The sequence below is a fragment of the Stylophora pistillata genome, unplaced genomic scaffold (genome assembly GCF_964205215.1).
Source record: "Stylophora pistillata unplaced genomic scaffold, jaStyPist1.2 SCAFFOLD_378, whole genome shotgun sequence".
Taxonomy (NCBI): Eukaryota; Metazoa; Cnidaria; class Anthozoa; order Scleractinia; family Pocilloporidae; genus Stylophora; species Stylophora pistillata.
Window position 1 is genome coordinate 78,738 of NW_028290806.1, and position 13,952 is coordinate 92,689.

Genomic DNA, 13,952 nt, shown 5'->3' on the forward strand with positions numbered 1-13,952 from the left:
CTTATTACTCTTTCACTCCCAAGATTTCATTCATAATTCTCCTTAGTGTCTGCTTCACAATTTGTATGATCTAAGTTTGGAGAATTTGGTATTAGCTTAACCTTTATCAATTGGTATTTGTCTTTATTCTCATTACTTGTCTGTTTGATATAGTGTTGATACAGTAAGGAGAAATTCTGTCTTGGTCACTCATGGGAGTTAAAGGGTGAATGTAGAATAAGTTGCTGATGACAAATCTAATTTTGGCTAACAATGACATGGTGAGTTTTGAAAATGTTTATTTGGCAATGTTTGAAAAATACTTTTCAGGTGAAGCTACTCACAAAGTATGCCTTGCTAGTTGACTGTCAAAGAAGAGCCGGAAGAATCAGGGATGCACTAAAGACTGCTTCAACTGTGTTCCTGGTAGCACTGAAAACAGCCTCTGATGCCCACACCCTAAAACAGCCAGTCAGACAATGGGTCTCAGTGAAACATGAGCTGGTGAAGGATCTACAGGAGGGAGAAAAACAGTCTGAGAGATGCAGGTTTGTAATAGAGTTCAAAATAAATATTAGTATTTTGATGTCGATTAACTTAAAGCTTATGAGTTTTAAGCAGATGTCAGATCATAATGTGTAAAAAAAAGGTTACAAGAACTCCAGAAAATTGGTTTTAATTTGTTTAAACTTGATCAAATACATGCATGTTGTTTTCATAATCAAACAGAACATACATACATGCAGCAAATATAAAGATTATTCCATGGGAAGTGCCCTCAAACGATTTCTATTCACAAGTTGCAATGCATCAGAAAAGGGAGGAGTGAGTTTTTTATGCACTGCAGCAAGTGAATAAAAATTATTCAAGCACTATCATAACATAACCGTTGAAATGTGGCAGATTCCTCACCTCAATACACCAAAATCCTAGTTTTTGGCTCGTTCAAGGCTTCAAAAGGATCAGATAAAATTAATTTAAAGAGGGAAGAAAAAAATGGGGGGAATTCTAATATTTTTAAGGTTGACTCTGGAGAGATAAGGCATAGTGATAAAAAAAGACAAAATGATATAATCATTATGGTGTTGAAGAATTACATAATTAAAGTAAGATTGAGTAAATTGGAAACTGTCTGAAGAAATTTCTTGGTTCTTTTTTCTTCTCAGAACCCTATGCAGTGCATTTGCAGAGCAAGAAGATGCAAAAGATGTAGAAGGAAGCCAGCTCTGTTTTGTTTTGCAGGAAGAGCTTGCTTGTTACAAGACCAAAAGGTGACAAAATACTTTCTTTTACATTCTGACTTCTTCTTATGGTTTCCCCTTTCATAAGTGAAGTACAACTGTACCTGCCAAAATGTTTGATTGAATTGTTCCAAACTTTTTCAGCTATGACACAGCAGTAGAGCAAATTGCTGTAGTTCATATATTTTGAACTGCGGTATGAGATACGTATGATGCACGATCCTCGCAGTAGATAGCGCTATTTAAGCAATAGCGCTACAGTGTATTTAAGCAATAGCGCTATCTACTGCGAGGATTGTGCATCATGCGTATCTAATACCGCAGTTCAAAATATATGAACTTCATATATTTCATTGTATACTTACAATTGTTCACCGCCTTTGAGCCACCTCACTTGAAATTTCAGCCAGTAGCCTAACTTCTTAGCTACCAGCCTGAAAGGCCTAGTGCTGTTGGACAGGATGTTAGTCAATGGCAGGCAGGATTCCAATTTAATTTTTGGATCACTAACCCTTCGGGTTAGTAGACATCTTTTTTACTAACCAAATAATAAAGTTTGGTATCCAAGCTCACAAGGTACGATATCTCAAATATTGAACATTTTGATAATAACAACTAGGACAAATTAAAGAGTAGCTGAAATTGCATAGTGACCTCAAAAACGTAGACAATTATCCACCTATTTTATTTCCCTCTTGTTTACCATGATTAGTCAAGAACAGTACATCTACAGCATTCTCTAAAAAGATTAAAGTTGACTTAACAACTTGAGTATTCTAAGTATTCCTCTGAGAGTCGGGCCTACGTGCTCTTTGCCCTGAGGTCTACTGATGTTTAAATATGTTAGAAAATTTTACTCACCATGTCGGGTTAGTTGGTTACCATTAATTTCGAGCCCTTGCTTGTAAATCCACAGCATTTAAGTTGCTATTACCAATCCATACTCATGGTTGGAAAGGGTCAGTATGAAACTAGAGTGGGTTGCCTGAGAACAAAACACAGTGGCCTTGGTTAGGACTCCAAAACAGTCCTCTTAAATTGGAGTTCAGCATGGTAACCATGGATTGACCAAGTCTCCTATTAATTGTGAAGAATTTTTATCATCTTCTTATTGAAAGGACAAAGTTGGTCATTCAAACTGTCAGTTACTTTTATTAAAATGAATCTTTACTCAGCAGACACCTTGATGGGCAGGGACAAAAAAAATTGATCCCTTTCAAGTACATCAAATCTGCATCAAAAGAAACCTAGACCTGCGATGAGCAGACACTGCAGGGCTCGACACTAATAGTAGCTGAGTTTCTTTAGATCTGCACCGCAGTACTGTCAAGAAGCTGGGGAGACTCTAGAGCAGTTATTGGACTCAACAGATAGTCAGGATGAGGAGAAAAACATGCATTCACGTTTGCTGGATAGACTTGGTGCTGCATATTTATGGCAGGCTTTGCTTGAGCACAAAGATGCAGTAAATGAGAGAGCAACTTCAGCAAGGCCAGAGCTTTCTGACAGTTATGAAGGAGAAGAGGAAAGTACTGGAAACTTTTTTGATTAAGATCTGATCTGACAATTTGATGACCCACCCAGGTCTCAAATTTGGATTTCTTGAGGTCGTGCTGGCTGCAGGCTATCTGTTAGGCCACTGAGTGTGCCTCCAACAAAGAGACGCACTGGAGCAAGAAGTTGATTTCAGTTAACTTGAAGTCTAGAGTGAACATTACTTATACAGATTTTATATTGTTCCTTGTTCAACACATTTTCAGGAACAAATTGTTGTCTTTGATGAAATGTCATGTGCCTGTTTTACAATAGACATGAATTTTGTAGTCAGTTTTTCTACAACAACAACATACTGTACCTGTACGTGTACATGGAGGACCGTGCAGAAGGGAAAGGGGCCCTGACATTGCACCTCCGGTGCATCCCCAAAAGCACCTCATTCCCTCAAAATATCAGACTGTCAAATGAAGTGTTGGTGTAACTTTTCAGATAGAAGATATCTGCCTGGAGCAACCATTTATGGAATCACTTTGTGCAGCTTTGGAAATGTGGACGTCACTAAGGACCAAATCACTGCAACAAGACACCAGTGGAAAGGTAAATGTTTCCTGGAAAAAGCATTTTAGGGCTATGTAATATATTTTTTTACTTTAATTTCCAAAACATTAATATTTTTTCACTGGCAGTGAGAATTCTTTATTTGAAAACAAGTGAAACTGTAAAATTCCAAGAACAGTTTTCTTTCATGGGGAATTTGTTGTGAGAACTAAATAGGTATCAGCTTTTGATACTTTCAGACGTTTTACGATAGGTACTTAAACAATTTGAAAGATGTGCCATTAAAGATTTATGGATTACTAAAATTTAAATGCTGTGCTAAGTCTGCACTCAAACAGAGTGCCCACCCAGCCCGAGGTTATCCTGGTTTCCATTGAATTCACCCTTTAAATCCCAAGACCTAATCACTAATTCTCCCCTCTAGCTGCTACACATTTCCTTGTAAATAAGTTATAAGAATTTGGTGTTAGATCAAGAGAACAACTTCTACATGATAAGTTCAAGTATTCTCATTACCTGTTGAATCATGTATGGGCTTTAAAGGGAGAAGATACATGTTTAAATCATTTCTGGGAGTTAAAGGGCTAAGCAACTAGGCGTATTACTACTCCCCCAAGATGGGATGCTAGTCCATTGCAAGGTTATCCCCTTCCCCCAGCATTTTATCACTTGGCAGGCTTTTCATCTGTACTCCTGGTTACAGAGAGGCACGTGATAGAAAAGAAAGCTGTGTTTTGCCCAAGTGGACACAGCAAAATGACCCAGCCAGTTCTCAAACCCAGACCTCTTGACCCGCAGTACAGCATACTAACCATTGGGTTACTGCATCTCCCACTGTATACAATACATTTAATCTTGCATGAATGTTATTCTCACTGAATTTTTTTTTTATGTTCTAGGTTGACCTGGACCATCTTATTAATCCTGAAGAGACATATCATTACTTGCTTATCACTGCTGAAATGTTTGGGCTTTTAAAACAGGTGAAACCTGCTACGTACTTTCATTGGTGACGATTTGGATTTCCCACAGGCAATTAACTGTTCATGCAGTCCTGTCACAACATGACCATGGCAATAGAAATGTTAAAAAAAATGTTTCGGTACAAGAAATGACAGCAGTTTTAAGAGATTTAAGTATTTGAAGGAAAAGGCTATCACTCAACAGAAAAGAATGATTTTCTCCAGTCAGGTCTTTTTTATCTCGACTGGTAAATTTTATACAGTGAGGATCCTTCCCTTTGTTATCAGTGGTGTAATGAATAATGTAGGTTCTGCATTGTTGGAGGTTATTACAAGATAATTTGGTTGTATCAACTGGGTTAATAAATATTAATTGGCCGCAGCAAAGAATTTCTAAAGCTGATATTCCAAGGTTAAGCCCTTTATCAGAGCAAATGGTGAAGGGTTAATACTTGAAACATCAGCTTCAGAAATTCTTTTCAGCATCCGATTGGCATGTACATTATCAACTCAGCTGATGAAACCAAATTATATGTACTTATAATTCCACCCCCCCCCCCCCATCTGCCCCATCTGATGCAGCACAACATATGGGTATCTTCAAAAAATTAAGCGTGTGGGAACATCTTCCATTGCACCACTCCCTTCCCAGGATTAACTCTGCTACCCTTAGGCTTAGGCAAGTTAAGCCAATAATTTATATCCGCTTTGCAATACTGAGCGTTTTAAAAATTCTTTTATTAATAGACTTGGTTTTAAGCATAACTTGGCTGTAAGTAATTAATACACATTTTAGCCCATTACACTTTATATGTAACACTTGATATGTATTTTATCAGTGAAACTATTTACTATTTTAATTTACAACAGTTTCCCATCAGAATCTTACCCCCTTTATTCATTCAATGAATGAATTGTTTTCTTGCAGCCCTTAAAAAAAGCTAGTGCTCTTTGCATGGCTGCCAGTATATCCCAATCAGTTGGTACCAAAGATATGCTGGATAATGGATTGTGTGCCCTAAGTGATGCTGTTCACTCATTGTGTGACATTCTGGACTTGTCACATGCTTCAATTATTCTGTCTCATACAAGTAACCTGGTTGATAGATTTGAGCCCTGCAGTACTTCATGGGTTCAGTTCTTGTTGGCCAAGAGTCACTATTTGCTAGTCACAGGAAAGGTATGAAAAATCAAAATCATTATTAACCCTATCACTGCTTTAACTAACTCTACTTACTGTCTGCCAAACACTTCTCGTGATGTAAGTTTGGAAAATTTGGTATTGGATTAACTAAATAATCCTCTACAATTGATTTTTTTCTTTATTCTCCTCACTTGTCTGCTTGACATTGTATTGATGTTGTAAGGAGAATTCCTGTCTTGGTCTCTGACATGGGAGTCAAAGGGTTAAACAAGCATTCATCATGCAGGCATACATGTATACGTGGTACTCTAGCTCCATGTTGGTGATTTTTCTTTGTGCTGAAGAACTTGGAATAGCTTTAGGCAAGGAAACTGTGGGCCAGCTAGCCTCTGAGAGCAGCAGGGAAATCCAATTTGTATAGTAATCACATGATTTTGAGTGCAATTTGGAATAAATAAGCACGAGTAAATTTTTTCAAAGACTAACAAAATTGCATGAGCCCATAGGGTGAGTGCAATTTGTGATCTTTGAAAACATTTACAAGTGATTATTTATTCCAAATTGCACGAGAAAATCATGTAATTATGTATTAATAATATACATGAAAAAATACGAGGTAGCTTCTCATAACTACGCGGAAGAAAAGCGCATGCATCACGTGCAAAAATAATTTATTGAAATCCTGCAAGTGACATTGACCTTGACATTGACATTGACCAATCAGAATGTCTGGTTTGTTTCTTTCTTTGCACTGAATTAACCCTCTTCTGTACTGAATTAACTCTCTTCTGCACTGAATTAACTGAAAACTGCGTTCATCTTAACCAATCAGAACTGAGAAATTTTTTCATGTATATTATACAATATACGGTATAGGAGGAAATACCAATTAAACAGGTCTATAATAGGCAGTATGTGTAAACACGGGATTGTTCAGTTTGTGATGTGTGTGTCAGTCGTGGTTTTCATTGATTAATGTTTAGTATTCGGAAGGGGAGGTCTCCCTGAAGGAAGCACTGCAGAGTGAAGTCTTCACACACAAGAGTTACAAGTCCCACCTGTTGAAAGCCAGATGGAAATCAATTTGCTGTGAATATGCAATGCTCCCACCCACAATCCACAAATTTAAGATAATAGTTGGTAAGTTCACTTTTCTTCTTTGGAAATTCCTCTTTCCAAAACTTAGATCTACTCTTCTCCACAGTTATTCAGTAACTTTTTCATAATGGAAATGGGAATTTAGCAGTGGATATTCCATAAGATGGCTCTTCTTGTCCACTGATACTAGGTCTAATTGGAATTTGGAGTGTTTGTTTTTGGAGACCCCTAGAAAGATCCTTGGAGTAAGGAAAAAAACTAACAACAAACTCAACCCACATGTGACACCAGGTCCAAGAATTGAACTAATGGGAGGCGAGTGACCTCACCAACACCCAATCCCAGCTCCCCAATATTGATTTTTTATTTCATTGTTTTCATAAACCGTCGCCAAGTGACCTGTGAAAATTTAGGCAGACTTAGTACCAACAAAACAGTCTGTTCAACCAGATAATTTTTGATCAGTGAATCAATTCATGAGTTTATGAGTAATTCCCAGGTGACAGTTATTTTTTTTAGTATTATCATTGTTGAGATCCTCTACTTGGTTCACTGACTCCTGGAATGGGCTATGGATGCACTTCATAAACTAACACAAATGGCTGAAGAAATCTTTGGCTTAGATGCGTTTTGTACTGGCAAACAGATACACAAGCAAAAGGAAAATTTGTTGGGTAAGGTGATTGAGGAATTTTTGTTTCCTTTTATTCTTGACACAATTCTGCAGAGCCCTGCTTGCAAAGTAGTGCCCCTGATTTCTATGAGCTTCTACTAGGGACAATGTGTTCTGATGACTGGGATAATACAGGGGTTTCATTAAGGGCCAGGCACCGGGCAAATTGACCGGTTGTGAGGACGGTTTTGCCCACCTGATTTGACGGTCTGGAGGAAAGTTTATCTTATAAAGAAGTTCAGTTCAAAGAGTTTTGCCCGTCTGTGAAAACCAGTTTCCCTCCTGCAGAAAACATTAATGAAGCCCCTGATAATATATACCTAAATCATGTGGTTGGCAATACCTTGCAATCCTAATTCAGGCTTTGAGATAGAGTTGTGCTTGTAATTGGATGTGTTATTATCCTGATTAAAATATAGAGAAAAGTGCAATCAAACTGGCCTGAAACATGGGAGAGTTTTCTTCTGTTTTATTATTAAACTTTTAATCACATATTTTGGCATCTATTCCTTTTGTTTGTGCAGATTTGCTAGCCACATCAGAAAGTTCTGGCCAAAACCTTTCTAGTTTGTCAATCCTAAATGACTTGCTCTCATCCCTGTTACAAGTTGGTCAGCTGTATGCTCATCAGGGAGCTGTGAGGGAAGCTTTGAGGCAGTTTGTGGATGGTGTAGCACTAGCAAGGCAATTAATTTTTTGCCTACCATACAGGTGATTTATTAATGTTTAGTAAAAGCTCTGTTAAACTTTTGGACCCACACTAGATCAGAAAGTCAAGGAGCATCAATCCAAAATTTTAGATGAGAGAATTTTGAGGATAATATTAACTGTCCTTGTCTGTTACTCTTAGACATCAAGCTGTTACCAGAACAGGAAAGAGAATAAAGTAAGATCTTAAAAATTGTTTGCTGAACATGAAGTTGTGCTGAAAATGAAGGGTTAATTTCTTTTGTTTTATTCCCCTGATGTGAATTCAACATTGAATTAATCTACTGGTAATTGGTAAATTTGCCTTGTCCAAACCAGCAAAACAGTTATTTTTCAAATGTTTTTCTTTTTGTTTTTTTTGCAATTACGGCAAATGTATAAACAAATTTCATTTCAACTTCTTATGTCCCCATAGAGCAAGATATCTTAGCTATAGTAAAGATGCCAAAGGGGAATTGTTTACCTCTAAAGATTAATTTGGAACTAGTTTGTAGAAGACTCATCTAGACTACAAAGATAATGGCAAAGTTTACATCCTTTTTGTTAATTTAAGTTGAAGTTTCAACTCAAATTAATTAAAGATGACTTCACTGACTAGTGACCAGGGATATTTTCAATTGAATCCCTGTGGTTTTGTTATTTTAGGAGAATAGCAAAGGATTTTTCTAAACCTTTGGTATATATGATAACACCTTTGCTTGTGAGTACTTGTGGCTACTGTTGCATTTGATAGACTTCTATTTGTTATGTATACAAAAGAGAGAGATTTTTCGTGACCTTGTGAAAACCAGTTGGATGCTTTTACCTCTTAGACATGGCACACAACTCTCCGTGTTTACTGGTATCCCCAATTACTGTGGCACTAAGTGACTCAAAGTTTATCTGCTCCTTTATATGGGATGCAAAAACAAGGAACTAGAACCTTTGATGCCAGAACAAGGAACTAGAACATGACTGCCAGAACAGGGGATTACAGAACAGGGAACTAGAACATGGATGCCAGAACAGGGAACTACTGTAAGACATGGGATGTCATAACAGGGAACTAGAACATGGGATGCCAGAGCAGGGAACTTAATAAATCTACAAGTAGATTTCTCTTTATTTTGTTATTTCCTTTTTGTCTGTTAGGAAAACAAAGGAGATCTGGTGAAGCTTGCAGAACGTCTTTCCTCCTTGTCACTTGATGACTCTTCAACTAATACTGCTCACCAAAAACTGGCTGCCCTGGTCAAGACTTGAAACATCATGAAGTTTTCCTTGTGTGCAACTGAGAGATACAAACACGGTCTCTTCACTCCTGAAGAAATTTCCCTATTGCAGAACATGCCTAAAGGTACATTATAGTTATTTTACAAGCAATAGTGAGCTTTCAGCTGTGTTATGCAGCCAAACCAGCTTCAAAGAAAGTGTTTAACTGTTCAACTTTCTCAGGATTGGTTTGTAGAACAATGTGACTCTTATAGCAGGAGAATATTTTTTTCTACCGAAATGTAATTATCACTAATTTAACATAATTCTTTAAGCAAAATTACTTTGTTAAAAACTTTTTGTTACCAGACCACCTCATTTGACTCTTCCCAATTCTTCAGCTCATGCTACACATAGATGATTACATTTGCCATGAATTTTTAGTTCCTTTGACAAGTAGAACTGAAATTTAATTTGTTACGTTGAGCAAATAATGCATTTTGGCATCACACTATAATCCTATAGTGATTATATCACACTATAGATTATATCACACTATAATCCTATAGTGTGATATTGACAAGGTAAGAAATTAGAATTATTGTTTTCTAGAGTGGACTGTTTGCACTTTGGAAACCTTCACACATCCAGTAAGCAAGGACAGAGAACTGCTGATCTGCAGGGTAAGGGCTGACTGTGATCCTGCTGTGGTTAAGATTAACACAACATCTGGAGAAGCACAGAACAAGGATTGCACTGTATGTCGATGTGTTTGTAACAACTTGGTTATATTGCGGTTACTCTGTTGTTGTATTTAGGGAGAGTGGACCTCAAACCTCTACGTTGGAGGAGGTAGTAGCTTACAGTCAGTTGAGATTCTGTAGTGCAGGTGTAAGCTTTGTCCAAGGTCACCATGAGGGGTTTTTGGGTAAAACACTGAATTCTCACAATACCTCTTTATTCTAGAAGATCACTAGAAATACGTCTGAGCAAACTGTCTGGATAACTGATAAAACAGTGGGGGTAACCTGCACTTACTAGTAGATAATTTCTCATTTAACCACTAGAAAGTCTGTAAGTAGTGATAAAAGCACAAAAACAGGGTTGGCGAAGTAAATTAACCTAATTAACTATTGACTGAAAAAATTTATTTTGTAAAGGGAGACAAAGTTGTTGTGGATCTTTCAAAGCTGTTCCAGTCTGGTGTATTGGAGGAATTTACAGACATAATGAATGACAGCATCAAAAGCATGAATATTAACAACACAACCGAGTGGTGGACACTAAGGACAAGGCTTGACAGGAGAATGAAGGTGATCAGCATTTCAACTCTCACGAGCCATGAATGTGTATCCTCTCCTATGACATAACTGAAAGTCTAAATTGTAATAATTATGGTCATTTCTTTAGAACCTTTTGGAGAAACTTGAAGGTTCTTGGCTTGGAAGATGGAGAGGAGTTCTTCTTGGTCAGCCTATTGATGAAGAGTATTGTGAATCAATAGCATCCTTAGCCAGAGAGTTGGAAGAGAAAGTTTCAATCCTGTGTGGATGCCGTCCTGATAATCATTTGCTTGAAGTATGTTGTGCATGAATCAATCAGAATTTCCCGAGTTATAAGGATGGCAGATTGTATGAAAAATGTTTTGTCCATCAATCTTTGTTATGATTTGTGTGCCATCTTTGGTGCTTGACCCAAAGATGACAATTGAAGTAGCAAAACCTTGCATAGTAACCGAATGGGAACTAGGGATGGTTGAGTGGCAAGAGCACTCACCTCCCTGCTGTTCCACAGGTTCAATTCCCAGACCTGGTGTCATATGTGGTATGTGGGTCGGTATGTCCTTGCTCCAAGGGTTTTTATACAGGTTCCTTGGTTTTCCTCCCTCCATAAAAACCAACATTTCAACATTTCACTTTAAACCAGTGGACAAGAAGAACCACCTCATGGAATGCCGCCAGCTAAATCCCATTGTCATTATTAATATTTTTATTAGTAAGTGTCCTTTGTTTGTTTTAGGTCCTCATAGATTCGTCATTTTGCTTGTCAAGAAAAGAAACTGCTGAAGCACTGATTGAAATTACTGCCATGGATGCTACCTTACCTTCTTTTGAAAAAGTAAGAACAAGAAAATTTTGTTCCAATCAAAGAATTCATAATCAAGTGTCTAAAGTAAGTTGGAATTTCACTGCTTTTGTCAAAGCATAGGGCTAACTCTTCACTCTAATGAAGGGCTAAAGTCAGATTTAGCAACTACTTACATTAACTAAATTGTAATTTGGTCCACTTGTGTTTCCTAGACATAGCAACCCTCTGGTTTTTTTCTTCTCAACCTGTATTGCAATAAGCTCTTGTGATTATTTTTGTTTTGATTATTTGGTGTTTGATAAAATTGCACTGTATTGGTTTATCATCGTCAATTGCCTGACAGGAGAATGTGTTTAGTCTTAGCAACTAGAGACAAAGGGAGGTTCCTCAGCCTTGGCCCTTAAGTAATCATCTCTCATTTCATGTTCTCTCACATTGCATGTTTCAGCTACTTGATGAAGTTCAGAACCTCACTGACAAGCTATTTGAAGATACAGACAAGAAAAGCTGCATAAACAGGTTCAAGGGAACATAAAGGTTAATTTTCTTTCTTACCTTCATTACTTGTACTCTCGTGAAATTATTGATGACAACAAAATTCCTTCTCAGGTCTGGAGGTCACTCTGCAGAGAACATTCCTCGTCAGCCTGTAATCCTAACTCTTGGAAAAGTAAGAGCCAGCTTTTTTAGGTCTTACATTTGTTTAGTAATCAGCCATTAAATGTATTCTAGCTCTAGCTCTGAAGACCTGACAACTGAACAACCAATATGTGGGTTCTTTGTAAATAGATGTTGGTGAACTGTCAAGGAATCAAAGCTTAGCCAAACACAAGGGTGGGGGAAAAGGCATCTGTAATGGACTGACATTCCATATTAGTTTAAAAAGTGGTCATATGCAACATTAGTGTAATGGGTACTGGTTGCTCACCATTATATTCAAGGTGTTCAGACACTAAAGTAGATTTATGGGCATGCACACATATGCTGTAATTGCAAGATGTGTGCCTAAATTGTGGTAGCAGATCTTACTTATCAACTCATTCAGTATTGGGACATACTCTTCTACAATATTTGAAACCAGAGTCAATTTCTGGCATATCTATACATCAAACTGATCTGTATTTTATGATTCATAGGATATTCAGCATCTTCCATGGGAAAGCATACCGATCCTGTTTGACCAACCTGTGACAAGGGTCCCATCTCTGCAATTTCTTTTTTTCCAGGTACACATTCCATTAAGAGGACTTTGAAAGTTTTAAGACCTGACTTGTTTCTCAAACAACTGTCATGTTTTCTCCCAGAACCATATTGATTTTTATCTCTGCTATGCTGTCAACAGTGGAAAGAAATTTATTTTAATTAATTATATCAACCCTGATGCCCACTGATTGTGTAAACCATGGTTTGGGTTAGACCTTGTGTAAAGAACTGGCTCATTTGGTTTCTGGAGCATAATTCTCCCTTACAATAATAGTTTTGTAATTTTAGGAAAAGAAGTTGTGATCTGATACAAAAAAAGTGTTTGTCATTTCATTATCTATTAGCCAAGGTAAGCATACAGGAAAAATTGTCAATTGATTGAATAGAATGAAGGTCTTTTGAAATGTGGTTGCCTACCACAACAACTTTTGTGCCAGATTCTTAGCTTTTAATACCTTGATATTCATTGTCAGTTAATATTTTTTTCTGCATTTTTCTTGATAGTTATCGTGTCAAAGACAGTTGCCTGAGATTGATCCTGAGAAAACATTCTATGCACTCAATCCTCAGAATAACCTACCCAACACCCAGAAAATGTTTCAGAAGTGGTTTGAAAGGTACAAAACACAAGCAAACGATTGAAGCAAATGAAACAGAAGAAAGACCTGATGTTGTGTTTCTTATATATTAAACTAGGCTATACAAGTTGATAGAGGTAACACCAATATATTATAAACTGAACAAATAGATTCGATGTTGCTGTGTGTCTGTTTTGTAATAGATCACAGATGACATCAAAATGTAGTAAAAACAAAAAGTGACACAGGAAGCCCAGCCAAGTGTGTCACTGATTTTGGCATTTTGGCAACATGTAATGGTTTTAAAGGATAAGAAAGCAAAATATTGTTGATGGTGACATTACTCTTGCATCTGTTTTTTAATAGATCACAAGTACGAACCAATCAAAATGCTTGTATAATCCAGCGTATATGAATAATTGTTGTCACTTGCAGCGAAGATGGATGGCAAGGTATCACAGGAAAGGCTCCCACACAGGAAGAGTTCAGGAGTGCTTTAACTGACCATGACCTGTTCATATGAGTTATTGTAAAGGCTCCAGTAAGGGGCCTATTGGCCCACACAGCCAACTAGGAGTATTACCACTCACCCCCCCCCCCTGACAATTCGGCAGAAGCCATTTGTCCTTCTGGGTGAAGAGAGGCACTGTGAGAGTAAAGTGTTTTGCCCACAAAGACGTAATATACTTCTGTTTCATAGTGAGGGTAAAGGTCAAGTGATGGGAGAATTAGGTTTTGCAGTAAGCCTTATTATCAAAGCATGAATGTTTGGAATTCAGAAATGGATCGTTCTTGTCAACAAAAAGCACTAAAAGAGTTTTGTTTTTTGTTACAGGACTTAGGTCTTGCTCAAAGTGCAGCAACTGCTACTACCACTCCTACACCAATGGGTTCACTTGCTCATCAAATTTATAGAATAATGTGCAATAAAGGATATGCTAAGCTAGACTTTTCATCTGTGTTCCAGTTCCTGAAGGAAGATCAACATTGAGATAGTTTATTTATGTTAGCTATTTTTTTAGTTGACACAAT

At 37.4% G+C, this 13,952-nt stretch overlaps 2 protein-coding genes across 7 annotated transcripts; both read left to right on the plus strand.

Moving 5' to 3' along the window:
* Positions 1-492: 492 nt before the first annotated feature.
* LOC148715954 (uncharacterized) lies at positions 493-8,812 on the plus strand. The gene is made up of 11 exons (XM_088746223.1): positions 493-527; positions 1,146-1,250; positions 2,399-2,749; positions 3,207-3,314; positions 4,175-4,258; positions 5,166-5,417; positions 6,365-6,521; positions 7,103-7,153; positions 7,677-7,863; positions 8,003-8,038; positions 8,673-8,812. Exons 3-11 carry the CDS (start codon positions 2,690-2,692, stop codon positions 8,728-8,730), a joined length of 993 nt encoding a protein of 330 aa, XP_088602349.1. The 5' UTR covers positions 493-527; positions 1,146-1,250; positions 2,399-2,689; the 3' UTR covers positions 8,731-8,812.
* A 243-nt stretch (positions 8,813-9,055) lies between these two features.
* Positions 9,056-13,868, plus strand: LOC148715955 (separin-like). Of its 6 annotated transcripts, none has more exons than XR_015995741.1 (10): positions 9,056-9,196; positions 9,664-9,809; positions 10,212-10,364; positions 10,462-10,629; positions 11,071-11,169; positions 11,588-11,658; positions 11,749-11,809; positions 12,276-12,365; positions 12,847-13,057; positions 13,356-13,441. XR_015995741.1 is itself a non-coding variant. In XM_088746218.1 (10 exons), the coding sequence occupies exons 1-10, from the start codon at positions 9,109-9,111 to the stop codon at positions 13,441-13,443; spliced, it is 1,077 nt and encodes a 358-aa protein (XP_088602344.1). In that variant the 5' UTR covers positions 9,056-9,108; the 3' UTR covers positions 13,444-13,868. The 6 variants fall into 6 exon arrangements, 5 of the variants coding, with proteins under 5 accessions (XP_088602344.1, XP_088602346.1, XP_088602345.1 ...); XM_088746218.1 differs by having other exon boundaries at positions 12,847-12,959; positions 13,356-13,868; XM_088746220.1 differs by having other exon boundaries at positions 9,664-9,734; positions 12,847-12,959; positions 13,356-13,868.
* The last annotated feature ends 84 nt before the right edge of the window (positions 13,869-13,952 follow it).

Coding starts and splice junctions, on each gene's coding strand:
- LOC148715955 (XM_088746218.1), top strand. CDS start 9,109: ATGAAGTTTTCCTTGTGTGCAACTGAGAGATACAAACACGGTCTCTTC. Junction 11,170..11,587: donor CCTTACCTTCTTTTGAAAAA/GTAAGAACAAGA, acceptor TGCATGTTTCAG/CTACTTGATGAAGTTCAGAA. Junction 11,810..12,275: donor TAATCCTAACTCTTGGAAAA/GTAAGAGCCAGC, acceptor TATGATTCATAG/GATATTCAGCATCTTCCATG.
- LOC148715954 (XM_088746223.1), top strand. CDS start 2,690: ATGAGAGAGCAACTTCAGCAAGGCCAGAGCTTTCTGACAGTTATGAAG. Junction 4,259..5,165: donor TGTTTGGGCTTTTAAAACAG/GTGAAACCTGCT, acceptor GTTTTCTTGCAG/CCCTTAAAAAAAGCTAGTGC. Junction 7,154..7,676: donor GCAAAAGGAAAATTTGTTGG/GTAAGGTGATTG, acceptor TTGTTTGTGCAG/ATTTGCTAGCCACATCAGAA.